We start from the raw sequence: 27,120 nt of genomic DNA on the forward strand, positions 1-27,120 counted from the left end.
ATGTAAAATAAATATTTAGCCGGAGCTTGGACCACTAACCACTTTTTTTTAATAGCCGAGACGCGCGACTCGTAGGATTCCTTGCTATATATCTCCAGCGGCACAATAGCACCGGCTCAATGGGCAACAATGTTGAAATTTGAACTCCGGATTATTTCACGCGCCTCCATATTCCGAAATGCGAAGCCTGGCTCGTGGGCATGCGGCCCGTGTCGACGTGCTAATCCCCGACCTTTCTTGAACCGCGGATACGCAACTGAAGCAACCCCCGGAGCTAAGCCAAAGCCATATTATGTCACAACACCTATATTCTATGTCAATGCCGGTAAGACTGCAGTCCGAGGACATATACTGGGATTAATCAACTAATCCTAGCTTTTAGCACCACACATCGGTCACCTTTATACCATCCTCATTGCCGATATCCTTAAACGATGGCAGGTCCTCCTTGGAAACGGCGATGCGAAGCTCCTCACAGGGACAGACGAGCATGGCATGAAGGTGCAGGAGGACAACAAGTAATACTATTGGGATGAGAACTGTGGCTAATACGCCGAGGACAGATTCAGCAAGCTGCCCTTCAAAACGGATTGGAGCCTCAGGCGCTTTGTGACAGGAATTGCGAGACATTTAAGGTCCGTTAAAGCCTCTATGTCTGATATATATACTTCTATACGGAGGTTAACATATTACAGGTGCTTGCAAAGGAAGCGAACATCTCTAACGACCACTTCATCAGAACGACGGACTCCGCGCACAAGCAGGCGGTGCAATTTTTTTGGGTATGCGCGCCGGATATACGATTATTACGCCTCATTGCTAAACTATAGTAGGAAAACCTCAACCATCGTGGCTATATATATGAGGGCAAGCATGAAGGCTGGTACTCTGTCAGTGATGAGACGTTCTACCCTTCGTCCGCAGTACAGCCAACACTTGACCCGGCGACCGGACGGAAGATGATGGTGAGTCTCGTCCCATTCTGCCATTTAGCCGGATACTAATCATGACAAGGCTTCAATCGAAACTGGAAAGGAGGTAGAGCTGTCACAGGAGACCAACTACCATTTCAAGCTATCCGCTTTTCAGGACCGGCTGCTAAAACACTACAAAGAGAATCCGAACTTTATCCGTCCTCAGGTATACATGGACAGCATTGTGCAGAATGTTTCGTCTGGATTGCAAGATCTGTCTATTTCCCGGCCCGTCGACCGCCTGTCCTGGGGAATCCCCGTTCCTGGAGATTCGACACAAACCATCTACGTCTGGCTAGACGCATTGGTCAACTATATCACCTATGCAGGCTACCCGTTCACACCCGGGCACGAAGATAAGTCCATCTGGCCCGCCGACGTCCATGTCGTGGGCAAAGACATCACCAGGTAAGCCAGCACTAGAACCTTTTGTACCCAAACCCAACAGTGGCTAATATCCCACAGATTCCACTGCATCTACTGGCCAGCCTTCTTAATGGCTCTGGACCTGCCTCTGCCCCGTACCATCCTGACCCATGCGCACTGGACGATGAACCACTCCAAGATGTCCAAATCCACTGGCAATGTGGTCAATCCGATGTTCGCCATGGCGCGGTACGGCGTAGACCCGATGAGGTTCTACCTAGCTATGAACGGCGGGCTTGCGAGTGATACCAACTACGATAACTCGTTTATCGTGCGTGACTACAAGCACTCGCTGCAGTTTGGGCTGGGTAACCTGTGCAGTCGGATGATGCGAGGCAAAGGGTGGAACATAAGAGAGTGTGTGATTGCGGTAACTGGTTCAAACGATAAGTTGCGAGTTGAGGGTACGGAGGAACTAGACCACAGGGCCTTTTTGGAGGAGGCTCCAGTTCTTGTGTCGAAACAGATGGACGAATTGAACCCTCGAAGGGCGTTGGAGGAGATTATGAGGATTATCGAGCAGGTGAGGCGTGCTTCCATATCTCTACGACGTCTGCCTGCCTTACTAACTATACTGGTGTAGACAAACAAATATGTACAGGATGCTGCACCCTGGCGTCTGGCAAAGATGACAGACGACCCGAAGTCCTCTGAACGACTGACTGGCGTAGTCTACAACACGGCCGAGTCTCTCCGCATTGCCGGCATACTCTTACAGCCCTTCATGCCCGGAAAAGCCAAGGAGCTGCTCGACAAGCTCGGCGTAGAGCAGGATATCAAGAAGCGGTCGTTCACCGCCGCGACGTATGGCTTTGACCTCGACTATGGGACACCGAGCGAGCCGCTGGGCGAAGGAAAGAAAGGGACACTATTCCCGCCCCTACTGACCGAAGACTGACCATGTACCGTGTAAGCATGTAACCGGGGAATTGTACAATAAGCGAGCGTGGTGGTGTAGACCTGTGTATGCTATGTTGTATGTACGATATATAGATGCCCAATAGAGAGAGCCAACCACAAGTTGCCCATGTGATGACGACCTCCAACCTCAACCCAACCCACCACGGCAACCAAACCAGATCGATATATTCCTTCACGGCCATTATCATAGTACAGGTTGCCTAGCTGCCTGATACAAGCTAAGTGTCGCCTGAAACGCGACATTCACTCGGGACCAGCCGCGGGTGTACGGACGTCATCCCGTGCCTCCACCAGACCTCACACTCGATACTCGATATACTCAACATTCTATAGAGACAACCCCGGATGATATGGAGTCCTACCCCAGCCAAAACAACCGACAGGCCATCCAATGCGTGTGTTCTATTTATATCATGTGCAGACATGGTTCGACGCAGCATCCTCCAGTCCGTGCAGCCATCCTGCAACGGCAAAAGTTGGATTCTCCCCAAGGCCGACTGCGTCGTTGAATATGTCAGTATGCCAGATCTAGACTGCCGGCTATCTCAGCATCCAAGGATCAGAAGGTTACGGTTACGGTTACGCCAGACTAACGGTGTCTGCGTCAGCTGACGGACAAGAATAAACAAAGACGAAGAAGAAGAAAGCAGAATGGGAGATTGAAAGAAAGAAAAAAACAACCAGGTCACACGTCCAGGTCCACCAAATCCACGTCGATGCTGCCATCTCTTGACATCGGTAGCCGCGTCCGAGTCCAGCCGGAAGAAGGAAGACGTGGATTCTGGTTGCATGCTTGCTTGTTTATACGACCGACCGTGCTATGTACAAGGACGCGCACTGGGCTGTTTCACCGAGTCGGCGTTACGATGCTTTCTCTCATCTCCGCCGTGATATCGATCGACCGCGAGACGGCGTCTGGGCTGAGCAATCAGCGCCACGCAATTGCAGTCGTCTCAGCCGTCAGCATCAGCATCAGCAGGCACGCAGACTCTGGGGAAGATATTCTCCGGCAGTACTTCGGATACGCATGATATCGCATCACCGTCGACCTCACACTACAGACAGACAGACAGAGATTAAGATGACTCCGCTATAACAGACAGACGTACGGAGTATCTCTGTCTCTATCTGTCTACTGTCTATCTACTTCGTCTGTTTATATACTGTCTGTTTATATACTGTCTATAGTGTTACTGGTCGGCCGAAAGTGGCAAGACACGTGCCCGGGAAAGTTTCGGGATCCCGCGGGAAACTCTTTTCGGCCGTCGGGAAACTCGCCGAGTGGGGCGTGCCTGGCCGGGATCTCCACGCTTATGTCAGTTGACACTGGTACTTCTGCGCCCACCAAAAAAAGGAGTGAGAAGAAGTACCAAGTACCCTCGGATGTACCGAAGTGCCGCCGCAACTCTGATATGCCGGCGGCTTCCTGGCTTCCTCCTGGCTCCTGGCTCCTGGCTCCTGGCTTCTGGCTTCTGTCCTGGCTTCTGGCTTCCTGGCTTCCTGGCTTCTTCCTGCCGCCGTCCTTGGATGCGCATGGCTGGACGCTCTCGGCTTGCCCCAATGCCCCAAGCCCAAAATCCCCGACCTCCCTGGGGCTTCTGTCCTTGGCTGTTGGGGAAAGTTGGAGAAGTTAGAGATATATAAGATGCTCCCGTCGACCGCTCCATTAGCCGGGCTGACTTTCTTAGCATCTCCACCATCCGCTGGGTCCCCAAGGTTTTATCTTATCCAGTTTCCCGCCCGGATATCTGCAGCAAGCTTATTTATTTAGAGGGACCAAAAGTTGCTTCGACTTGACTTTGATACTTTTTTTTTTTACTCTCCCTCTCCTGTTACTCTCCCTCTGCTCAACCAGATATACATATCACAATGGGAAGCGTCGAAGAACCAAAGCAGCAGCGCTTGCGCCTGCCCTGGATCGAAACCCCTCTGATTGAATCCACCAGCCTCTCCAAAGCTGCCGGATGGTGCGTCTCGCCATCTTCCCAGACATAACACAGCAGTGCTAATATGTGTACAGCCGCATATTCCTCAAGCTCGACAACCTCCAGCCCAGCGGCTCCTTCAAGTCCCGCGGCATTGGTAACCTCGTCCGCGGACATGCCTCGGACCCCGCCAACAAGGGGAAGAGACTGCACTTCTTCATCCCTTCCGCTGGAAACGCCGGTCTGGGGGCCGCCTTTGCGGCCTCTGCCCTGAAATACCCCTGCACCGTCGCCGTGCCCTCCAACACCAAGCCCGTCATGATCAAGAAGCTGCAGCAGGCCGGTGCCCGCGTCGTTCCCCATGGCGCCAATCTGGACGAGGCCGCCACCCGTATGCGCGAGATGATGAAGGAGCTCACGGAAAACGGCACTCCAGGGGGCACCGAGGTCGTCGCCATTGAACTTCACCCCTTCGACCGCCAGCACATCTGGGAGGGTGTAAGCACACTGTCAGACGAGCTCGCATACCAGCTTCCCCCGGCCGAGGAAGGTGACCAGTGCACCCGCAAGGCCCTGCCCTGCGATGCCATCGTCCTCTCCGTCGGCGGCGGCGGGCTCATGAACGGCATCATCATGGGCATTGAGCGCCAGGCCCCCATGCTCGAAGCCGCTGTCAGCACCACAGCGGCCAATGGTACTACAACTGCAGCCACCCCTACTCCCACCAGGGACGACAACATCCACATCATTGCCACCGAGACCCGCGGCGCTCACGCCCTCGCTGCATCCGTAGAGAAGGGTGCTCTCACCTCCATGACGAAGATCACATCCGCCGCCACCTCGCTCGGCGTCCTCCGCGTCGCCGAGAAGACATACGAGAATTACGTCTCCCCGCCAAAGGGCATCAAGGTGCATTCCCTCGTCCTTTCCGACGCTGACGCCGCACGAGGTGTCCTACATCTCGCCGAAGAGGAGAAGATACTCGTCGAACTCGCCTGTGGTGTCTCCGTCGAAGCAGCCCTGGGACCCCATCACCAAGCCGACACCGCACCTCCGCCTGCAAAGAGAGTCAAGCTCGATGCTGATAGTGTCCCCGCTACCAACGGAACATCAGCAGCCAACGGAGTCGTGAACAAGACCTATTTGCAGCAGCTCATTCCCAACTTCGGTCCACAGACAAGAGTCGTCATCGTTGTTTGTGGAGGAAGCAATGTTTCACTTGATATGGCCTCTGAGTGGAGACAGAGACTCGATGCCGGCTGGGGAAGCGATGATGTTGGCACCATCGTCCTCCCGCCAACCCCAGCACCAGCACCGACTGCTGCATCAACATGAAAATACTCTCTTTCCTCGTTCTTCTTTTTTTGCATGATTGTTTTATTTACTGACATCCGGCGGGCTTCTCTTTTACCTAATGATTGCTTTATATGAATGGGTTCATGGCGTTTTGAGCGGTTTACAAAAATGTGGGACATGGCTTGTTTTAATACACCTTTTTATCCCCTTTTTACCTTTTTGCCTTTTTGCGATTGATGATTGCATACGGATGACAGTTTCATTTCCTCATATCCCATGTCCCTTTTCTTCCTTTCCTTCGTCGATGAGAAAATGTCATAACACCCCCTATACAGAGAGATATAGAATAGAAACGAAACGAAACACATAATCCAGCTACTTACACACACATTGCTTACATATCCAACGCCCTAATCCGATAGTTCCAATAATTCTTCCTGACAGGATCATACTTGTCTTTCAACAAGGTAAACATCCGCACTGCACTGGCCTTGGCTTCACTTCCACCCGCAGCCTGCGTTTCTTCAGCAAACACATCGCCCAACCACTCAAGCGCATGGCTGCTCTTAACCTGAACTTCGCCCTCGCCCTCAGCAACCACTTCTTCAACAATAAACCGCTGCGCAAAGGTCTTTAGATCCCCCAACCCTCGCCCAGCAACCCTGAGGACACCACGCATATATGCCCACGGACTCCTATTCTCAGGCGCCAGCACAATCTTCTTTTTAGCATACTCCACCTCCCCGTCAACCATATCTTCATCCACAACGACCATCTTGCCTCCACCAGCTCCAGCACCAACACCAACACCGGTGCCCACGCCAGGTAATCCACCATCAAACCCTTCCCGCGGCGCAAACCGCATGATCCACCTATGATTCCATGCCGAATTATTCCTCACATCCTCATCAATCATCCTTTCCACATCTGCTAACTCGGCAGGTGAATCCCATAGCTTGAAACGACGAAGTATCCAATGTCTGTATGTCCAGACGTGATAGTTTTTGGCATCTAGAGCAAATATCTTCACCAAGAAGTCAAGCTCCCCTTCCGGTAAGGTGGGGAAGGCAGATTCATTGGACATTATTACTTGGCGATGGTGCCTATAGGTATAGTTGGTCAGCGGGGTGATACGATATCAAGCCGAGCAGGATGGGGACGGTAGTACCATATCTGATAGCTTTTTAAATATTTAGTAGATAGCTGGTCGAGCCAGGCGAGCTCGGCTTTTAGATCTTTACCTAGAGCATTGAGGATTTGTGCTCTGTATAGCCTATATCAGATCAGATATTAGCATGAAGCCGTCCAAGCCAACAAACACAAATGGGAAATGGATATATATATATACCAGACTGTATAATGCGCTGGGTTCGACCGAATCACATCCTCTGTCAACGCCAATGCCCGATCAGACATCTCGTTTGCAGCCATCACGGCGCGCAGGTATGCTGTCGCCTCAGCATACTCCTCCGAATACGCAATTGTCGCGAGAGGTATTATTTCGCCGGCTACACCAGTATCACCAGCGCCGGCACTAGCACCAGCACCGTCTTCTCCCTGAATAAAGTGATTTGACCCGTCATCCAGGGGTATGGGGGTAACCGATGCCCACGCGGGGTCAGAAGAGTACTTGGACATGGTTGGGTATTTTCTCTTTTTCCCACAACGAAAAGCACAAGACAGACAAGAAATATTTAGCCTAGGTCTTTAGAGGCTGAGGAACTCGCAATTAACAGTTCCTATATACTCAAAGGGCGATGCGAGAACCATGAATCGGTCTTTGGTTTGTATTGTTCGAACAAAGAGTGCGCAAGACAATAGACATCGCGATTATGTAAGACCAACTCCAGCATATAAAAAAATATTGAATATCGATAATAGGAATATAAAATAATATTTAAATAGTTACGCACTGCGAAGTCTTAATCTAACGAAAACAACAAAACTCCCTACAAGCTTCATAACAAAATACACACGATGTTTTCGCATGGGCGGCTTGAAGGAATCGAGAATTGAACGTCATCCCTTCATACATGATTAAAGCATAGGAGGATAAAAATGAGGATAAAAACATAAATAACAAGCGTGTTAAGACGTCAAATAGCTCGCAAAGCCCCGAACCAGTAGTGCGTAATCGTCGATTGACCGAAAAGAAAAAAATAGTCCTTCATCATCATTCCACGGGGGCCTTCTATCAAGTTGCAGTGCCGCGTCTCCAGAACTTCCAGCCCTCTCTCTTCTCCGTGCCACCGACTCCGACTAGCTGCTCGATGCCGCTGATGCCAACGGCGTTTTCAAATTTCAGCTGGTCGATCTCCTCGCCGCCTTCTTCGTCGGTGCCGTTCTGGAGCACTGCAGGCCAGAGAACACCGACTCCGTCTCCGCCCAGGGTGGTCTCGTAGCGTTCGTAGCCCTCGTCGCTAAGTTGTTCTTCCAGATGCTCGACTGCGGCCTGGTTACGTTCGCCCTTTAGTAAGGTAATGGCACATCCGCCTCCGCCGGCTCCTGTCAGCTTCGTCCAACCGATTTCTGCATGGTCGACCAGCTCTCGAATACGTTCCAGGCGCGGATGGGACACGCCGAGTGATACGAGCAGGCCATGGTTGATGCGGAATAGTTGGCCGAAGTGATCAATAGTATCACTGCAGCGTTCGTCAAAGTCGTCTGATGCGATGAGGCGGTGTGCGTTCTCGGTGACCTGACCGATGCTATCCAAGATTGACTCCGTGATGACGGGATGCGCTTTCTTCAAGGCACCGACCTTGGCGACCTCCGTGGCAGTTGATCGTGGCTGGCGAGAATTGATGAGGAGAAGGGGTAGTTCGGGGAAGTCCAGGATTGGAATCACAGTCGGCGGTTTAGAATAGTCCCCTCTCCTGAATATGACTGCTTTTCCTCCGGTAGACACTGTATTATCAACACCACTCGGGTTGCCATGTATACACAGCTCTCCAACAAACGCCCACCGATTGATACGCTCGAGCTGTACTTCCGCCTCATCCGGTGGCTGATCTTGATGTGGCCCGGCCAGGATGCGAACTTGTAGCAGCAGTGCAGCGCTCAAACACACCGAGACACTCGCACTGCTTCCCAATCCAGCACCAAGCGGTATCGTCGACCGAAGCGTATAGATGGCAGCGTGAGTCTTTGGCGACCCGAGCGAGAGGAAGAGATATAAGAACTGATTGGCAGAGTGATGGTGAATTTTCCGTATTTCCTCCGGCTTATCAAGCGACACCAGCGCGATATGAGGCTTCAGGGCTTCGAGCAGCTCAGGATCCAGCTCCGTGACAGAGTCGTAGTAGAACTTCTTCTTGGATTTATGCTGGAAGACGTCCCACGGCAGGGAGTCGATATCCCAGGTATGATCCAACCCGATATCCCTAAAATTCAACGTAACCGTGCGATGCGACTTGGACAGCGTCGTGACGAGTAGATATGACCGCAGAGATATAGCAGCAGCCATTGCCTTCCTCCCATGCACCACAGCATGTTCTCCAAAGACGATAACCTTCCCCGGGGCCGAAACCATGAACGGCGGTGCCATTGGGGACGAGAGCTTCCTCCCCATCCTCGATTTGACGCTCAATCGGCCTGGCGGAAGCCCTTCTATTCCTGATCGTACCGGCGAGGGTGTGATGGCCCCGTCAGAACTATCTAGGGATTCATCGTCGGGTACGGTCATCCTCAGACTGTGACGGCCGTTGCGCATCGATCGGACGGGTATATTGCTCTCAAACCGCTCAACCATGGTCGCTCTTAGCCCGGAAGCTCTTCTTATTAATCGCGTTTGTTTCTCTGGTTCACGGCGAAGGGTGGTTTCAAAGCTTTAGGAGTTTCTGGTTATATTTTTCTTCGTCAACGTAGCATAGTGGCGCAGTGGAGGCCAGGAAAGGAGGGAGGGGATTCGACGGCCGTTTATATGCTGATAATTTAGATCGTATTTGCCTGGTCAATTAGCTGCTGTCTCGCAGTGGGATCAAGGAAGGCCGGATGGATCACGGATTCAAAAGGCACGCCGAACTTCTGTCTTCGTCCCTAGCTGTCCAGACTAATGTTTTAATTCTCTTGGTGATGTAAGCTCTGCGCGCGCGCTTTAGCCGGAATAGCTGTAGCTGAAATCTTAACTACCTTGTTGGGACAATCTGGATGTTTTCTTTTTCCCCGAGTTTCAGACGACAGGGATCCTGATACAGCCTTTATGCCTGTTCGCCGTTATATCGAGGCCTCCTGTGCGAAGTCCTGCTAATCTCGTCTTTACCAGTGACTGTGGCGTCTGATCTATTGTCGTGACTAAGAATAGTTGTATAATAGGCTGATACTGGCAAAGAGATCGAGAGGCAGTTGACATGAAGACGAACTTAATCTAGGTGATATACGGCGATATACAGGGGATGAGATAAACGATAAACGATATTCAACGGTTGTCTGCATAGTCGATATCAACTATGATTTCATAAGTGATCAATTTATGTAGTACCGAAATATATATACTTGTGGAACGCTAGAAACAGAATATCCGGAAGCTCTAGAGTAAATAACAATTTAAAGGTTCATCGTCACCGTGACACTGTTGCTGTGCACAAGTAGACATGGAGGAAGCCCGTCGCATAGCACTTCGAGGTCATCGACATAAGCTTCACTGGAAGCCTTGTCGCGCCAGACACCTTCAACGGGGGTCGGCAGTGTGGTGAATACCACGGCCGTCTCCTTGCTTTGTGATTTGATCAGTTCGTTTAGTATTAGATGCTGAGCTCGGCCTGGCAGGTCATTGAAAGACAGGGGAACTGCAGCCTGGAATGGGTATCCGGATGCTCGTGCTTGAGCTTCTGAGTCCCCTTCAGCTGGAGCTGATGCTGGCTGATCTGTAGTCGCTTCGGTTCTGGCATATATCGATTCATAGCCTGGTTTTGCCGTGCTCCCGCGGCGCGGAGGAGAGGAGTCAGCGAACATGATCGATGGCCCTACCCCTTCTTCAGAGACCACCTTTGTCACCGGGATAGGAGCCGAGGAGAATTTGGCGCTGGATGCGACACGGCCTTTTCTCATGAACTGGGCGCGCGGTGATGCGGTATTCGCGGTCTCTTCCGGTTCTTTGATAGTTGGAGTTTCAGAAGCAGCCATCGGGTCATCTTCGCCCTCTGGCTCGTGTTCGCTCTCACTCAAGTACGGCTCCAGGTCACTCTCGTCTGAAGACGATTCGTCATCATCGTTCCCATCAGAGTTGTATTCAACCATGGAATCCAACAGCCGATGTGTCTGCATTCCAAGACTGACGCCAGGTCCAAATGACCTCCTGCGAGATGATTCAAGGACTCTCTTCAGGCCCTCAAGTCCAGCACGTCGTCTTCCTCCTTCACGAGGCGTTGTAGAGCCAGATCCAGTGGGAGTTTGTCTCTGTGACCTTGTAGCTCTGCTTCTGGACTCTTCTGAAATGGCTCGATAGCGCCCAAGTTCCTTCCACCAATCCTCATCTTCCAAAGTCTTCTCGACGGAATCCATGATATCCTTATCCACGTTATTCTTCTCTCCGTTGATGATTACGCGGTAGGTTTGTAGGTCTCCGCTTGCTAGCCAAAACACCAACACTTCTGCACTAATTCGAAGCCTTTCAAGGAGGGTCATCACTCGCCCGCGTTCCTCCTCAACGTCCGTTTCATATTCTACAAACACTGCCACTCGAAGCTTGTACGAATGTTTCCAGGATGGAACAGTGTTGAGAATACAGCCAAGCTGTAAGATTAGCGTATAGGTATCAAAGTTGGTCGTAAGATAGTTGGTATGCGTGCGTCCTCCGCTTTGTGATATTTCTCCGGACATTTGAATCGGCCACAGGTCGATGTATTTAGTCGGTAAATCCCCGTCATTTGTCCCCGGCAGCTCGAGGTTCTCAAACCCTCGGGCGACTGCAACGTTGATACGCAGTTGAAATAGCAGATCCTCCAGAACCGTCAAGTAGCTTTGGACACTCATCGTCGAATCTCTTTCAAATGATCCCATTCTGCCCTTTCGAATATTATCTCTTTCGACCTCGCTGACACTCGAAAGGCGCCTTGTTGGTCGTCTCAAAGGTATACCAAAATCAAACGGGACGACAGGCTTCTCTTTGCGAAATTGGTCAATCACGACAATATTCGGCCGCATCCCTCCTAGTCCAGCACTCAAAACGATGTTCCTGATGCCCCATTCCATATTTGGAGCAGCTGTTATGCTAATAAAAGCCTTCACTTTTGAATATTCGATAAACTTATTCCAAGCACCCTGCTCCCTTCTAACCTCCGGAACAGCAGTCGCAAACTCATCCGTAACCACCACACGGCCAAGAACGAATAGCGCACCTTTTTTTAACGAATTACAGAAATGAATCATCTTATACTGTGACTCGAAATCGTTGACAAAGAGAAGAATCTGTGGTCGCCAAAATTTGACGTGCTCGGGTCGAAGGCGAAGCAGATATTTGCGAACTTGGTGGTAGATGAGACTTTGGCTGACATCTCCCCACGTCTTCGGAGGAGCCATGTAGTGGATTAAAAGGAACAGCGTCACCAACACACAGACACAGCCAGTGGCGTACACTCCATCAGTAAAGAACATGCTGGCTCCACTGATGACTGTACCGACGAGAGCAGTCGTTGAATTGAAGTAATGGAACGACGGTCTAAAATTCGGTGCTGAGCCAATCTTGAGCAAGAAACAAGCTAGATTAGTGACCAGGAAGGTCATCAAATATGCCATCGAGACGAAGGATGCGATTTGATTGATGTCGAAAAGTGTTGTTACTTGGGCTATTACGAAGGTGATTAGAATAGCACTAATCGGGTTGTCGTTGTTATCCGTTCCTTTTGCAAAGAGGGACAAGCCAGGCAGTAGGGCATCTCTTGCGATGGCTTGCAGTACCTTTGCTGCACCAATAATTCCCATAAGAGATGAGAAGAACGAGGTCGAGAATTCTCCCAAAACGATCAGGGACCCCGAGATACTGGTCTGTGGTTATTGGTTAGCGGAAGTGCCTGAGACCCGGGAACCATATAGTGTCACTAACATCTTGGATGATATTGACATCTTTATATAGTGATTCTCTAGTGACACTAGCTGCTAGTGTAAGAATAACGGCTGTGTATGTAAAAAAAGTAAGACCAAGGCCGTAGAGCGTTCCCTTAGGAATAGACCTGCTCGGGTTCTTGAGATCGCCAGACATGCTAGTCCCTCTGTAAACATATAAGTTAGCATAGTTACATGAGCGTTTGGGAAGGGTCTTCACGAACGCAAATATCCCAGAGGTTGCGGGGAATAGAATTCCGAACAAATCCTGAAAGGTTTCCCGCTTCTTTATCTGACTACCGGCCGCACCTCTGGTAAGCCTTGGATATAAATTGTCAAGGAACGACTTGGCGCTGAAGCCAGTGAATTCGATTCCTAGTCGTTCGTTTTTGAAAGGCTGCAAAATAGACGCTGACAACGGAATGCTGAAGGTTGCCACCAATAGAACGACGAGCAATCCATTACTCGCACGAGCAAAGACAGAGCTCCCTGCCAAACAGATTGCCGTGCAGAGGACCAAGATGATGGTTGCCCAGAGGTACTCCCACCAGAATCCCTCGTAGAGGAAATGGGCCTTGCTGCCGGAAACAACGCCAAAATTTTGTTTAAAACAGTCAATCAGACCAACCGCGTTCATTCCCGTGTTCAGAACACAGCCAAGATAGAACACTATGCCAATTGAGCCGCCAAACTCGGTACCTAACGACCGACTGATGAGATAATAAGCACCCCCACCTCTAACTGTTCCGTTTGTTGCAATTGCCGAAATTGACATTGTAGTTATCAAGTCAATGGCGTATGATATAATAAGCATGCCTATCCGTCTTCATTTAGAGCTGGATCGTCAAAAGGGTTACGGAGGGAGGATGTTCCACTAACCCATCATGCCCAAGACACCGCTCTGGCCTAAAATAAAGCCGAAACGGAGGAACATAAGGATACTCAGGACATTGAGGGTCGTTGGGACGAATACTCCGGAGAAGGACCCCAGCTTCTGTGCCTCATTGCCATCGTCCTGGGCCAGCTTCTCTCTTTCGTCTGGAAACCCGAGCTTAGCAGGTATGGGCCGGGCCATTGAAGCTCTCTGGAGTCGAGAAACACTCCGGCTTCTCTGTCGAAGCCCATGCTGGCCCTCATGGCCCGTTCTTCCGTGTCCACCGAGCCCTGGTATACTCCTATATAAAATGTTAGACATGGCGAGAAGACTCCTCGGTTCAGTTGGCGGTCAGTGGGATGTATCCTAACCAGCCAGCTCCAGAGGCGTGATCTGCCTCCTGAGTGCTATTGCCATCGTTGGCAGAGCCATTCCTCGGGCGACTCATGGTCGATGAAGAAGGCACAGGGAGTGTTGGAAACTAGGCAGGGGGTTGATGCACCGTTGGCACCCCCCGTCACACGCAGGACAAGGGCTCTATCGAAGCATACTCAACGCTGAACCTGTAGATAGTCAATACAGCGTGTCGAGCGGGACAGATATAAGGGTATGAAGACGTATAAAAGCGATGAAGTTGATATCTTGACCTGCCGCGTTTCGTCATCGGCCCAAAAAAAGAGAGCTCATCCACGTGACCATATCCTATTTGGTAGCTCATATCCCGATCAGGAACAAAGACTGTTACTAAGCCGTAGATCATTACTAATCAAGTCACCTGAGCTTATTTTCACGTCAAAATAGGTACGCTAGCCGTATGCGGTTAGAGGATGACCTAAGCACTGCGTCATAAGTGGTTGAGCCAATAAGCGCGAGCCCGTTTTTTGCGATTCGAACGACTTTCAAACCCTCGTCACGCTGACCGAGCACGAAACCACGACCACGACCAACCGCTCCCACGGCTGAAGCTGCTGACCGTCCTGCAGCATAAAACCCCCAGCCATCCCCTCCTGCAGAGCTGCCAGACCTGTCGTCCCACGGAGTACACGATTGGCATCTCTTGCGTCGGAACCTGAGCCACGGAGTGTGTCCGTTGATCTTGTGTGACGACATCTACCCGGCCTGCGTTTCACCCGTATCCAGCAGCCAGTGAGTGAGTTATCGGAAGATTAGAGAATCAGATGGCTGCAACAACCAGCGAGATGGACAAGGGAAAGGCTATACCGACATCCAACGGACAGGCTGCAGAGTCAACGCGTGGCAGAGCAATCAGCAGCACTACTCCTCCAGAGGGCGGCCTGGCTCCGGGCTCGCTCCCAAGACACCTAGCCACGGCCAGGCTGGCTTCTCCCGTCCCTTCGTCGTCGTTTACTGAAGCACAGGACCTGCAGCTAAGACGAGTTCCAACGCCCAGGCAGACCGCTCCGCCTGATGCCAAAGATGCCACCGACTTTAAAGCCTCGTCCGTCGTGCCGTCATCGCCCGACGCTCCCAGGCCGTCAGCCCTGACGAGCGCCCTTCAAGACGAGAATGCCTCCAGCGGAACCGCATCGTCTTCGAGCGGTGCTCCCCTGGAAGACGCAGAGGTGGTAAAACGACACTTGGTGCAACCACCGCTCGAAACGGCTGACTCCAATGACGCCAACGGGAAGAAGCCGGAGTCGACCAAATCCGGCGGAAGTGGGAGCGGCAAGGATGCAGCAGAGGAGTTTTCCAGCTTAAAGCTTCAAGGTGGTGACATAACGAGACCAATCTACAGGTGGGCCGAAGCAGAGGCTCAGGAGCAGCAGGGTCCCAAGAGACGGAAAAGTTTTGACCTTGCAAGGCCAGAACCCGAGGCTGAGACCTTGGATATCAACACGATCAGAGTTCCAGGTGGCTTCCGCCGAGACTACCTGCGTAGAACTGGCGGAGAGCAAAACACTCTCACTGCACCAGCAGATCCGGAACAGGCACTCGGCCAGCCTCGTTTGCCGACGAACAGCTTCTTGGAATTCCTAACTCTGTTTGGCCATTTCGCCGGTGAGGAGCTTGAGGAAGATGACGAAGTGCTTGGCCCGGGTGAGTTCTTCACCCGAAGAACTGGATTTGGAGAAGAGGAGCCGTCAGAGGAGACCTCGCTGCTTCGACCTGGAAGCGCCGGAGGCCGTACGCCCAAAGACCGCGCCGCAAAGGCTACCAACACCTCCATGGGAGCCGTACTCCTTCTCTTGAAGTCCTTTGTTGGAACCGGTGTCTTGTTTCTTCCACGCGCCTTTTTGAACGGCGGTATGGTGTTTAGTTCCATCGTGCTAGTCGCGATATCGGCGCTAAGCTACTACTGCTTTATCTTGCTTGTGAACACCCGGAATAAAATCAACGGCTCGTTTGGTGATATGGGAGGCGTGCTGTATGGTGAGAAAATGAGAAAAATCATTCTCCTCTCAGTTGCACTCAGCCAGCTTGGCTTCGTTGCAGCATACATCGTTTTCGTCTCGCAGAATCTCCAAGCTTTCATTTTATCCGTTAGCAACTGTGAGACTTTCATGAACATCAAGTATGTTATCATGATGCAGCTCATAATATTCCTTCCGCTTTCACTTGTGCGCGATATCTCCAAACTTGCCTTTACAGCCCTAATCGCGGATGTGTTTATTCTGCTTGGCTTGGTCTACCTTTACGGATTCGGCATTAGCACCATCATGGAACAGGGCGTTGCCGACATTCAGCCCTTCAACCCCAAGTCCTACACACTGCTAATCGGAACCGCTATCTTCACCTTTGAAGGAATTGGCCTGATCATTCCCATTCAAGAGTCCATGAAGCGCCCTGAGAAGTTCCCCGGCGTCCTAGCCCTGGTCATGGTTGTCATCACCGTTGTCTTCCTCTCCATGGGTGTTGTTGGCTATGCAACCTTCGGTTCCGCAACCGAGACCGTTGTCATCCTTAACCTCCCTCAGCAGGATAACTTTGTCCGAGCAATCCAGTTCTTGTATGCCATTGCTATCCTTCTGAGCACACCCCTTCAGCTCTTCCCCGCCATCCGAATCCTAGAAAATGGCCTCTTTACTCGCAGTGGAAAGTACAACCCCGGAATCAAATGGAAGAAGAACATCTTCCGCTTCTTCCTTGTTTTAGTGTGCGCTTCCATTGCCTGGGGTGGAGCCGGTGACTTGGACAAATTCGTCTCCCTTATTGGAAGCTTCGCATGCGTTCCCCTTGTCTTTGTGTATCCGGTATGTCTTTATCCCTAATCTTCCGTTCATGTAAAAACGTCAAAGCTAACCATTTCATTATAGCCCATGCTTCATTACAAGGGCGTGGCAACCACTCGGCTGCAAAAATCCCTAGACATCTGCCTCATGACCTTCGGAATGTTATGCTGTGCATACACTACAGCCCTAACCCTTAAGAACTGGGCAGGCGGAAGCAGCGCTCCCAAACTCCCAGGATATTGCGACAAATAGTGCATGAATCCCCCATTTTGGCGCTGTCTGGCGAACAGCAGCATCTCAATCTCCCATTAGCATTGAATTATTGTTTTTCGGATGCGAGCATTTCTCAGGGCCTAAATTCCGGTAAATCACACCCTTACCTCCGATTCAGGACGTACATATTTTCCGCTTGTTTCACGATATAGATTCCGTCTCACCACCACTACATTTTCCATACACGTGTTTGTCTCTTGTTAAATTGATTCCATTTTGCCTGTTTCTTTGGGTCGTTTGTTTATTTGTTTTCCTTACTCCTGAATCTAAGACTTCATTCCTCTTGTGGAATGTAGAGGTTAGATGTGATGGGCTCGTTTGGTTTCTTACCCTTTTGTTATCATTCCGGTAGATTTAGATACGCGGGTTATATTTCCATAGATAAACCCGGTATACACGGCTTCGCAATATTCAAGATTGGGTTCTACTTACATTGTCAACCTCGAAGATACTGTAAGTAATATAAGATATACAATCGAAGCTATCTCCTCTATATTTGTCCTAGCCTATTTAAAGAATGCAAGAACTAGATCATCCGCAGGTAGCCCTTCAATGCAGGAAATGCTGAATTCCCCGTATCGACTTGCACTCGAAATGTAAAATAAGAAATAAATAGCTTTATTAAAACACAAGTGAACAAACATAACAAACCAAACCGTGTATGCTTAATAGGTACAATCCAATCCAACGAAGCATCTATATGCTTTTGAAGGAAAGAAACGAGAAAAGAAGAGTATTTGCAAATCCATCAACCATATCTATGAAGAAGAGCTAGGTTCAGCAGCAACTTTTCCTACTTTGGCGCCGGCTTCCTTGGCCTGGTTTGCGAGAACTGCCTCTCGTCCTCCCCACCTAGACGCGAGAAAGAGAATCAATTAGTTTAGAGATCGTAGTTTATATGGCTAGCAACGACGTAAAGGGGAAGAAAGGATGAAAGATATGAAAGAACGACGTACTGCCAGTAGTTCATCCACCGGTATCCTTGAGTCAATTGGGCTCCGAAGTTGATGAAGTGGCATGCGAAAAGAAGGTAGTTCCTGGGCGTAACGGCGAGGGAATAACGCATGAAGGTTCCAGAGTAGATGACCAATGCACCGGTCATTTGTGCAGAGATGCTATATAGTATAGATAGTTAGATGGGTGATATTCGTATAGGCGCGAAGATAGCCGCTCAACCAACGAGGTTGACAGTTTTAGTATCAGGGGTCGCGGAAAGGGTGTGATATCTCTCAACGACGTACATTTCGGGGTCTTTTTGGGTATCCATGACCGCGGCGACTGGAATACCGAAGTTGGAGGCTGGGCCCCAGAAATCTATATATATTCAACACTCATTAGCATCCGGCTCAACACTGAGGCAAAGGGTGAGGCTGAAGACGAGCAGGATATCGAGTTCAACGACGCTCAATCCAATCGAATCGCATATCCAAGAGCAATTAGAAAGATAGTAATAGAGAAACATACGTGTTGAGCAGAAGTAGTCCAACACCTTGTTGGACCGTATCTTCGCATTGATCGCTTTTACGACGGCGGCCATTGTGGCGGTATTTCTCTGGGTAACGAGGAAAAGAGATTAAAGAAGTAAGTTGAAGAAGTAGACCGTATCTGACAGTCGACAGATGAAGAGTAGAGATGTTTCTGGACGCCGCGAGTCGAAGATCTGGATGTTTTCTCAAATGCTGAATTGCTTTCCCCAACTAAAGCTCCGAAGTCCGGAGTGAATATCCATATTGGTCACGTGAGGACATCCCCAGACCGCGCTTGAACTTTGGACTTTGTAGACCTGATATAGGACAATAAAGTGAGTAGATTAATTTATCTTTTGATAAGGTCACAGTATATAACTAGCAGGTGTAATATTCTCAAACTAGTGCCTCAATATTGGGAGGTCCTTTAGCCTTTCATTCACCGATACCACCAAACGCCATGGAGAAGAAAAATGCGAAAAGGGTAAGAAAAAGGAAACAAATGGTCTGTCATCATTGTTTGTGAGCAAGGGAATCATGCAATTAGGTCTTTGCTGCCGTTGTCAAGACACGCTGGGTTTCGTAATCCAAGTAGTGCGAGATTATCGTCCGCCCATACCAGGTGGGAAGCCCCTCCCTTGCCCTGGAGGCTGGAAGCCAGGTGGTGGTTGGAATCCTCCAGCTAAGGCATTGTCGTTAGTATGCGAGTAAAAAAGAACATGTAGGATAAACGTTGGTACTTACGAGGTCCGCCAGGGGCTCCAGGAGCGCCAAAGCCTGGTGGAGGTCCAAATCCGGCTATATCACAAGTCAGTATAAACAATTAAGAAGACAACGAGAATTCTAGGCAGAATAAAACGTACGTGGTCCTCCAGGCGGTCCTCCAGGAGGTCCTCCTCGACCTCCAAAGCCAGGAGGCGGGCCACCAGGGAAGCCCGCCGGTGGTGGGAATGCGCCAAATCCAGCAGGAGGAGGTGGCCCTCCAACGCCAGCAGCCGGTCCACCAAGACCAACAGGCAGCCCTCTTCCAGCAGGTTTGCTGATTCCAGGGCCCGCAGCGAGTGTCGCGGAGACACCACCAGGGATACCGGTAGCGGTCGTTCCTAGTCTAGCAGCTGGTTCTGCTGGTGGTGGGCCGTCGACCGAACATGATACAACGTGTGTTCCGCGCACGATCGTGAGTCCCAGCGTTCTCTTCTCCTCTGCCTCGACCAGCTGTGGGGTGCTGCCTGCCGCAGACTGTCCTCCTTTGGCGGATCTCTTCTTTACTCGACGGAACTCTTCGGTGTCTGCGAGAACGAGGTTCATGTGCTATACACCGTCAGCATCTCTACACCAATATCGAGGCTCAAGACCTATCGTAATCATCATATAATCGCACCTTGTCGAATGCAAGCATCTGGCCGGTCATCTGTCGGCCATCGGTCAAAGTAACCCTCATCCTATAATTGATCTAGTCCGCGCGTTAGCCAGACCCAGAACACGCCCAAAAGCGGATTGCACAGCATTGCATAACGACAGCGAGTAAGATAACCGTACGAGATTTTGCTAAAAGGCCATGTCAGCGATCGTATCTTGCTATCAGACGAAGCTCCAGCTAAACTCACCATCTTTCCCTGCTTGTTTGAAGCCATGCTGCTCCAAGTTGCGCACGGATGCGACTTTACAGAAACTCGGGGATAAACGAACCGCCCAGCGCCAGCAGCTCTGCCTTCAATACAGCAGCACAGCAGGTCTGTCGTGGAAATCAACGATCTGCTTGATATATCTCGTCTTTTGTCGACTTGAAGATGAAGATGCGATTTTCACCTGTTCGGGTTTAGCGCGCCGCCAAGCCGCGTAGGGTTTTTTCGCTTCCGCGCACAACAAAAGTAGGAAAACACAATCGCGATTTCGACAACTTCGATATCTCTGCGCTTCCTCGACCAGCAACTCCGATCCCCAGCAACGACCTCACGACTCACAATGGTACGTCCTGGCCGCCGTGCGTGCTCTATGCAGAAGACTAACAAGATGGCAGGCCGAGGGAAACGACAAGACCTCGAACCCCATGCGGGAACTCCGCATCCAGAAACTCGTCCTCAACATCTCCGTCGGCGAGTCTGGTGACAGGCTTACTCGTGCAGCCAAGGTGTTGGAACAGCTGAGCGGTCAAACTCCAGTCTACAGTACGGATATCCCAGCGATTGCAGCGGAATATGGAATATGGAATGTTAGGAACTGACAAGCGACCGCACACAAACAGGCAAGGCCAGATACACCGTCCGTACTTTCGGTATCCGACGTAACGAGAAGATCGCTGTTCACGTCACCGTCCGTGGCCCCAAGGCTGAGGAGATTCTCGAGCGTGGCCTCAAGGTCAAGGAATACGAATTGAGGAAGCGAAACTTCTCTGAGACCGGTAACTTCGGATTCGGTATCAACGAACACATCGACTTGGGCATCAAGTACGACCCTGGTATCGGTATCTACGGAATGGACTTTTACTGCTGCATGTGAGTGTCATCGGAGGACTGCAGAAACAATCATGGCCGGATTACTGACCACCCGCATCTAGGACTCGTCCTGGTGAGCGTATCGCCAAGCGCCGACGATGCCAGTCCAAAATCGGTGCTCCTCATCGCATCAACCAGACCGAGACCATCAAATGGTTCAAGAGCAGATTCGAGGGAATTGTCCGATAAATCAATCTTTAAAATCAAACAAACTTCCAACCTTTTTCCTCTGCCTCTCTTCTTTCCCATTTTTTTTGCCCTCTAATGCCCGGTTCAGGCGAGGAAGAAATACCATATCAGACAGCATGAAACGGCCACTCCCGCCCCGTTTCTACTGCTGAGCTTCGCAAAACAACCCTCTCTTTGCTCGTTGTGTTTTATCATTGGGAAACCATGGTGGGGTGGGTCATTAAAAACGGCGTGTGCGTGCTAGGGCATTTTCCAACGAAGAAGACTCAACGGCAAGCAAGTATGATATGACATGCAACAATAAAATTTACATTTCAAATGGCTTTCTTTCCCAGCTTCACAATGGAGGCTTCACATAGGGTGTTGTTCCGCTTAACCATTGCTGAGAGGGACGTTGGCATTATGCCATACATTTCTGGGATGGGAAACGACCTCGTTTCTTGTTCCAGGCGGCCTATTGAAAGCTTCGTCTGTCTTGTCCTACCATCTCTTTCGAGAGGCTGCCGGACCTGATCAGGCTGGCTCTCTGATTCATCTTTCTCTGCTCGCATGTAGAACATCGTAGTGTGTCATCTTCAAAGTATGTAAGTGTTCACGTAAGTCGTAAGGTAAGAGTAGATCCTATATTGGTATTGCAATGTTATACTAACATAATACGAAACTTGATAACATTAATAATCGACAAATGAAATAAAGCAAACGTTATTAACTCCAACATTAAGCAGAAATAATGTCACAATCATAAACGACTCAATTCTCCTACACATTCCTTAAACTGAAAGGAGAGTTGAACGGTCTGTTATCCAGTCCACTTTTGCATGTGAGGCAGTTTCAAATCATATACCCATACCTCCGAAGATTGCAACTTGATCAAAATGCAGCGATCATGAATCCATCACTTGTTCTTGGGAACAGCCTTCTCTCCCTTGACGAAGCTATATATTCACCGTCAGCATCAGCCATGCTTCAACCCACTCAGCGGTTATGTAGTATAAGACGAGGAGAACTCACTTATCCCACCACCTTCCGAGGAACCTTCTATCCTCCGGCCCGGAACCAACGGCTTGCTCCCTCCAGCTCTGTCTCCTATTGACATAGAGCGGATCACCGGATAGACGCTTCTGCGTCATCAAGCCTGCATATGGCTGGTCAGAGTGCGAATTAGTTCGCTTCGACGCACCCTGCTGTCCAGGACTAGATTCAGATTCAGACGAGACAGAAGCTGAACGTTCCTTCGTCGCAAATGGGAAGAGGTTTGATGCCACGCCCGGAGACTGAGCTGCTTGGGCCGTGGCGGATGAAGTAGATGAGAACGAAGCTGATCTCTCGGGAGCAATGCCAGATATGGCTGGGATGCTGGAGCTGGTAGATGCCTGGATATCACGACGTTAGCAAGGGACGATTCTTTGCACTGGCATAGGTATAGTATCGGTATCTCCTTACCCTTCGCAGCTCTTCGTTAGCTGCCTCCGATGGCATAGAGGACCGGCGAGGATGGTAGAAGTACGGCGTTCCACCCCTAACCCATACCGGCGGACGGTCTGGACGGTCACTCATGATGTATATTATATATATCGGTACTGATATCGAGTGTTCTTGGTGTATACGTTTGGACAGTCACTTTATCCTGCTCTCTCAAAGACAATATCTAGAGCAATGAAGGAGAGCGGGGGAATCGCCTCTCGTTCGCTCTTTTACCTCTTTTGCCCCCTCCCCAGTCCAAGGCAAAGCCCGGTTGGATCCAGGGTCGATCCAGGTCCAGGTCGAAGCCATAGCCTGTGGTTGTATCTCGGTGAGAAAGCTGCTCGTATATGGTGACCTATCGATGTGTACGTGTTGGCGTCTACTTTCCACCGTTGGGTCGGTTTGAGAAGCATACAACGGTCTCTGCGGGTTAGTAGTATGATATATAGCTCTATGCCGTTGTATATGTCGATAGATTCCTTGTAAAAGTCGACTTGTTGCGAACTGTGTACTTGTAGTAGATGTAGGAGGTACTTTTGCTCGTGTGATGAAGCAAGCTCTATACAATCCGCTATGATGTCACATCTTGCTGCATATCTGATTGGCCAAAGGCGCACATCCTCGATATATCATTCGCTAACTATCATACGATCAAGGTATAGGGCCTGGCATAAGTAACAGCGTTGAAGGCTCTAAATAACAAACTGGATGGGGGCTATATATAAATAACGGCGTAACAACATACAACTTTTAAGTTGCTTTGGTCATTTTACAGATGAGATCCTGTCCATCGACGGAATCTCCCTCCTTAACATGCAAGCTAGCAATTTTACCGTGGTGAGGTGCGGAAATAACCATCTCCTATACGCAGGCAGGTTAGTTAGTATGTAGTCAACGACGGGAAGGATATACAACGTTAGACGTACCATCTTCATAGCACTGAGCACGGCAATGGGGTCTCCCTTCTTCACCTCGACACCCTCATGCACTCTGATCTCCACAACAACACCGCTCATCGGGGCGCCAACTTGGCTGCTATCACTGGCATCGGCCTTGAGGCGGCTAGTATCGTCCACAGTGGCGAGGACATCGTCAACAGAAACCTGTCGAACTTCACCGTTCATCTCATAGAATACCTCTCGTTGACCAGTCTGTTCAGACAACGGACCCACAGCCAATAGTTTCAGGATAAGCACCTTTCCTTGCTCGAGCTCAACGCTGAATTCTTCGCCGATCTCAGGTCTGGCGAGGAAGTATTTCGTAGGCAGCACAGAGAGGTCACCGTATTTGGCTACAAAAGTACGGTAGTCCTGGTAGACCTTGGGGTACATGGCGTAACTGGCGACATCGCACTCGGTAGCGCTGCCGAATTTCTCCTTCAGCTCGGCCTTGATCTTGACTAGATCTAGCGGCTCGAGGTGGAGACCTGGGCGGTCCTCGAGCTTTCGGCGATCGCGAAGGGCACGGGAGCGGAGAGGTTCGGGGAATCCACCGTAGGGTTGACCCATGAGGCCCTCGAGGAACTCGAGGACGGAGCCGGGGAAGTCAAGCTCGCCGGCACGGGCAACCACGTCGTCTGGGCTGAGCTTGTTGGAGACCATGAACTGAGCCAGGTCACCGACGACCTTGGAGGTAGGGGTGACTTTGACGATGTCGCCTAGGAGGTCGTTGGCTTGTTCGTAGGCCTTCTTGGTTTCGGCCCACTGAGCACCGAGACCAAGCTGATGGGCTTGGAAGATGAGGTTAGTTAGTTGACCACCTGGGATTTCGTGTTCGTAGACCTCTGGGTCTGGGCCTGTGAGACCGGCTTCGAAGGGAGAGTATAGGAGACGGAGCTGAGCCCAGTAGGAGTCGATGGCGCGGACGTTGTGGATATCAAGCTGGGGGTCTTGGTCGGTGCCCTGGAGCGAGGCGAGGATAGCACCAACGCTGGGCTGAGAGGTCATACCGGACATGCTGTCAGTAGCAGCATCAACGGCGTCAGCGCCAGCATGGGCACAAGCAACCATAGACGCAACACCAGTTCCTGCAGAGTCGTGGGTGTGGACGTGAATGGGCAGGTCTGGGTATTTCTTCCTGATAGATCCAATGAGCAGGGTTGCAGCCTGGGGTTTGAGGACACCAGCCATATCCTTGATACCGAGGACATGGGTGCCGAGGGCAACGATCTTGTCGGCAAGATCAAGGTAGTAGTCCAGGTTATACTTCTTCTTGGGGTTAAGCATGTCTCCGGAGTAGCAGATGGTTCCTTCAATGACACCACCGGCGGCAGCCACAGCCTTCATACCAACCTCAAGCTGGTGCACGTCATTGAGGGCGTCGAAGACACGGAAGATATCAACACCATATCTCTTCGCTTGCTTGCAGAAGTGGTAGATGGCATTGTCAGGGAGACTATCAAATTCACATTTTAGCAGTTGTCCACCTAATTCATATCAACGTGACGGAAACTTACGAAGAATAAGCCACACCGTTGGCACCACGCAGCAACATCTGGAACGGAATGTTTGGCACCGCCTTTCTCATCTTTCTGAGCCTATCCCATGGATCTTCATACAAGAATCTCATGGCAACATCGAACGTTGCACCACCCCAACATTCCAAACTGTACGCATTGTTATACGCATAGCTTGTCTCTCTGGCAATGTTAACCAGGTCAACTGTACGAACCCTGGTCGCCAATAGCGATTGATGGGCATCACGCCAGGTGGTATCCATGATAAGACATCCCTTATTCTCACGGACAGCCTTGGCAAATGCAGCAGGACCCTTGTCGTCGATGATCTGCTTCCATCCCTTCTTGCAAGGAGAGCTGATATCGAGTGGTTTGCCATCGGCATCGCGCATGATAGGCATCAAAATGTTGCCCTTGAACTTGGGATCGCCGACCTGGCCCTTGATACTGCTTCCGTTGACGGCGACATCACCAAGGTATGCAAGCAATTTCTGGGCACGGTTCTGGGAACCGATGAGGGCAAATAGTTCGGGGGTATCGTCGATGAAGGTGGTCCAGCATTTGCTTTCGATGAAGGTTGGGTGGGTTAGCAGCGAAGCCAAGAAGGGAATGTTTGTCTTGACGCCACGAATACGGAATTCGACGAGGGCACGGAGCATCTTTCGTCGTGCGACTTCGTATGTGGAACCGTGGCAGGTACATTTGACCAACATGGAGTCATAGTGAGGGGTGATGATGGCGCCGGCGAAACCGTTACCTCCGTCAAGGCGGACACCGTTACCACCAGCAGAGCGGTAGACTTCGATCTTGCCGGTGTCAGGCTGGAAGCCCTTGGTCGGGTCTTCGGTGGTGATACGGCATTGGATGGCGAAACCTCTGATGGAGATGCGGTCCTGGGTAAGGCCGAGCTGTTCCAGAGTGGCACCGGCTGCGATCTGGATCTGGGCAGCGACGATATCAATGCCTGTGATTTCTTCGGTAATGGTGTGCTCGACCTGGATACGGGGGTTGATTTCGATGAAGTAGTATCTGTTCTGCTGGTCGACGAGGAACTCTGCGGTACCAGCGTTGCGATAGTTGACATGTTTAGCGAGCTTGACGGCGTCAGCCAGGATGTTATCACGGACTTCGATGGGGAGGTCCTTGGCCGGAGCCAGCTCGACGACCTTCTGGTGACGGCGCTGGACACTGCAGTCACGCTCATATAGATGGACGACGTTGCCGTGGTTGTCACCCAGAAGCTGAACCTCGATGTGCTTTGGTTTGTCTAGGAAACGTTCCACGAAGACGGTGCCGTTGCCAAAGGCCGTCTTGGCCTCTGAGGTCGCACGCTCAAAGGAGTCACGCAGAGATTCCTGGTCACGGACGACACGCATGCCTCGTCCGCCACCGCCAAAGGCAGCCTTGATGATGATGGGGAAGCCGTACTCGTCGGTGAAGGACTTGACCTCCTCGAAGGACTCGACCGGTCCGGGGGTACCGGGGACGACGGGTACCTTGCACTCCATGGCAATGGTTCGCGCGGAGACCTTGTCACCCAGCCTGTCGATGGTTTCCGGAGTTGGTCCAACAAAGACCATACCGGCCTTTTCGACCGCACGGGCAAACTCGGCGTTCTCAGACAAGAAGCCGTAGCCGGGATGGATGAGATGGACGCCATGCTCGGAGGCGATGTTGACGATCTCCTGGCCGGCCAGATAGGCGGCAACAGGCGTATACTGACCACGCTTGCCGATCTGATACGCCTCGTCGGCCTTTTGACGGTGCATGCTCAGCCTGTCTTCGTAGCTGAAGATGGCAACGGTCTGTAGGGAGAGTTCGTGGGCGGTACGGAAGATACGGATGGGGATTTCGCCTCTGTTGGCGACGAGGATCTTCTGGAACTGCATGATGGAGGAATTGGCCCGCAGACGACTGTGGACAGAGTCCTGGAAGTTGGACGGGTGGTGGTCTTCCATGACATCTTCTTCTTCGATGGCGTCCTCGCGGATAGCCGCGACATTGACGTCTGGTATTGGTACTGGAGGGGGAGCCATTGTGCAGGAGGGATAGATGAACGGGGGTATCAGAAGAAGATGGCGAGTCCTGATATCACGCCGTATCTATACGCAGAGCACTTCTCTGGGGTGA

General features: G+C 50.9%; 11 protein-coding genes across 11 annotated transcripts; 4 read left to right on the forward strand and 7 right to left on the reverse strand.

Moving 5' to 3' along the window:
• Nucleotides 1-129: 129 nt before the first annotated feature.
• Nucleotides 130-2,298, forward strand: GIQ15_04379 (methionine--tRNA ligase; the record flags this gene model as incomplete). The annotated part of the gene is made up of 8 exons (XM_033551796.1): nucleotides 130-325; nucleotides 383-501; nucleotides 564-635; nucleotides 696-782; nucleotides 834-965; nucleotides 1,015-1,382; nucleotides 1,440-1,923; nucleotides 1,984-2,298. The coding sequence occupies 8 exons, from the start codon at nucleotides 130-132 to the stop codon at nucleotides 2,296-2,298; spliced, it is 1,773 nt and encodes a 590-aa protein (XP_033405526.1).
• Nucleotides 2,299-4,190: 1,892 nt separating this feature from the next.
• On the forward strand, nucleotides 4,191-5,581 carry GIQ15_04380 (L-serine dehydratase; the record flags this gene model as incomplete). Its single annotated transcript, XM_033551797.1, has 2 exons — nucleotides 4,191-4,288; nucleotides 4,342-5,581. 2 exons carry the CDS (start codon nucleotides 4,191-4,193, stop codon nucleotides 5,579-5,581), a joined length of 1,338 nt encoding a protein of 445 aa, XP_033405527.1.
• Nucleotides 5,582-5,936: 355 nt separating this feature from the next.
• Nucleotides 5,937-7,180, reverse strand: GIQ15_04381 (CaaX farnesyltransferase alpha subunit; the record flags this gene model as incomplete). Its single annotated transcript, XM_033551798.1, has 3 exons — nucleotides 5,937-6,645; nucleotides 6,711-6,815; nucleotides 6,891-7,180. 3 exons carry the CDS (start codon nucleotides 7,178-7,180, stop codon nucleotides 5,937-5,939), a joined length of 1,104 nt encoding a protein of 367 aa, XP_033405528.1.
• Nucleotides 7,181-7,736: 556 nt separating this feature from the next.
• GIQ15_04382 (mevalonate kinase) lies at nucleotides 7,737-9,293 on the reverse strand (the record flags this gene model as incomplete). Its single annotated transcript, XM_033551799.1, has 1 exon — nucleotides 7,737-9,293. The coding sequence occupies one exon, from the start codon at nucleotides 9,291-9,293 to the stop codon at nucleotides 7,737-7,739; it is 1,557 nt and encodes a 518-aa protein (XP_033405529.1).
• A 794-nt stretch (nucleotides 9,294-10,087) lies between these two features.
• GIQ15_04383 (uncharacterized protein) lies at nucleotides 10,088-13,658 on the reverse strand (the record flags this gene model as incomplete). The annotated part of the gene is made up of 4 exons (XM_033551800.1): nucleotides 10,088-12,526; nucleotides 12,585-12,750; nucleotides 12,808-13,399; nucleotides 13,463-13,658. The coding sequence occupies 4 exons, from the start codon at nucleotides 13,656-13,658 to the stop codon at nucleotides 10,088-10,090; spliced, it is 3,393 nt and encodes a 1,130-aa protein (XP_033405530.1).
• A 977-nt stretch (nucleotides 13,659-14,635) lies between these two features.
• GIQ15_04384 (vacuolar amino acid transporter 3) lies at nucleotides 14,636-16,900 on the forward strand (the record flags this gene model as incomplete). The annotated part of the gene is made up of 2 exons (XM_033551801.1): nucleotides 14,636-16,669; nucleotides 16,733-16,900. The coding sequence occupies 2 exons, from the start codon at nucleotides 14,636-14,638 to the stop codon at nucleotides 16,898-16,900; spliced, it is 2,202 nt and encodes a 733-aa protein (XP_033405531.1).
• A 779-nt stretch (nucleotides 16,901-17,679) lies between these two features.
• On the reverse strand, nucleotides 17,680-18,458 carry GIQ15_04385 (uncharacterized protein; the record flags this gene model as incomplete). Its single annotated transcript, XM_033551802.1, has 4 exons — nucleotides 17,680-17,773; nucleotides 17,878-18,036; nucleotides 18,163-18,235; nucleotides 18,386-18,458. 4 exons carry the CDS (start codon nucleotides 18,456-18,458, stop codon nucleotides 17,680-17,682), a joined length of 399 nt encoding a protein of 132 aa, XP_033405532.1.
• Nucleotides 18,459-18,989: 531 nt separating this feature from the next.
• On the reverse strand, nucleotides 18,990-20,021 carry GIQ15_04386 (SMB protein; the record flags this gene model as incomplete). Its single annotated transcript, XM_033551803.1, has 5 exons — nucleotides 18,990-19,069; nucleotides 19,132-19,185; nucleotides 19,251-19,698; nucleotides 19,769-19,840; nucleotides 19,995-20,021. The coding sequence occupies 5 exons, from the start codon at nucleotides 20,019-20,021 to the stop codon at nucleotides 18,990-18,992; spliced, it is 681 nt and encodes a 226-aa protein (XP_033405533.1).
• Nucleotides 20,022-20,352: 331 nt separating this feature from the next.
• On the forward strand, nucleotides 20,353-21,071 carry GIQ15_04387 (60S ribosomal protein; the record flags this gene model as incomplete). Its single annotated transcript, XM_033551804.1, has 4 exons — nucleotides 20,353-20,355; nucleotides 20,408-20,518; nucleotides 20,605-20,882; nucleotides 20,945-21,071. The coding sequence occupies 4 exons, from the start codon at nucleotides 20,353-20,355 to the stop codon at nucleotides 21,069-21,071; spliced, it is 519 nt and encodes a 172-aa protein (XP_033405534.1).
• Nucleotides 21,072-21,966: 895 nt separating this feature from the next.
• GIQ15_04388 (uncharacterized protein) lies at nucleotides 21,967-22,628 on the reverse strand (the record flags this gene model as incomplete). The annotated part of the gene is made up of 3 exons (XM_033551805.1): nucleotides 21,967-22,006; nucleotides 22,083-22,444; nucleotides 22,515-22,628. The coding sequence occupies 3 exons, from the start codon at nucleotides 22,626-22,628 to the stop codon at nucleotides 21,967-21,969; spliced, it is 516 nt and encodes a 171-aa protein (XP_033405535.1).
• Nucleotides 22,629-23,285: 657 nt separating this feature from the next.
• GIQ15_04389 (pyruvate carboxylase) lies at nucleotides 23,286-27,026 on the reverse strand (the record flags this gene model as incomplete). The annotated part of the gene is made up of 3 exons (XM_033551806.1): nucleotides 23,286-23,396; nucleotides 23,462-24,929; nucleotides 24,991-27,026. The coding sequence occupies 3 exons, from the start codon at nucleotides 27,024-27,026 to the stop codon at nucleotides 23,286-23,288; spliced, it is 3,615 nt and encodes a 1,204-aa protein (XP_033405536.1).
• Nucleotides 27,027-27,120: the final 94 nt, after the last annotated feature.

The sequence above is a fragment of the Arthroderma uncinatum genome, assembly GCF_011692745.1.
Source record: "Arthroderma uncinatum strain CBS 119779 chromosome Unknown scaffold3, whole genome shotgun sequence".
NCBI classification, from domain to species: domain Eukaryota; kingdom Fungi; phylum Ascomycota; class Eurotiomycetes; order Onygenales; family Arthrodermataceae; genus Arthroderma; species Arthroderma uncinatum.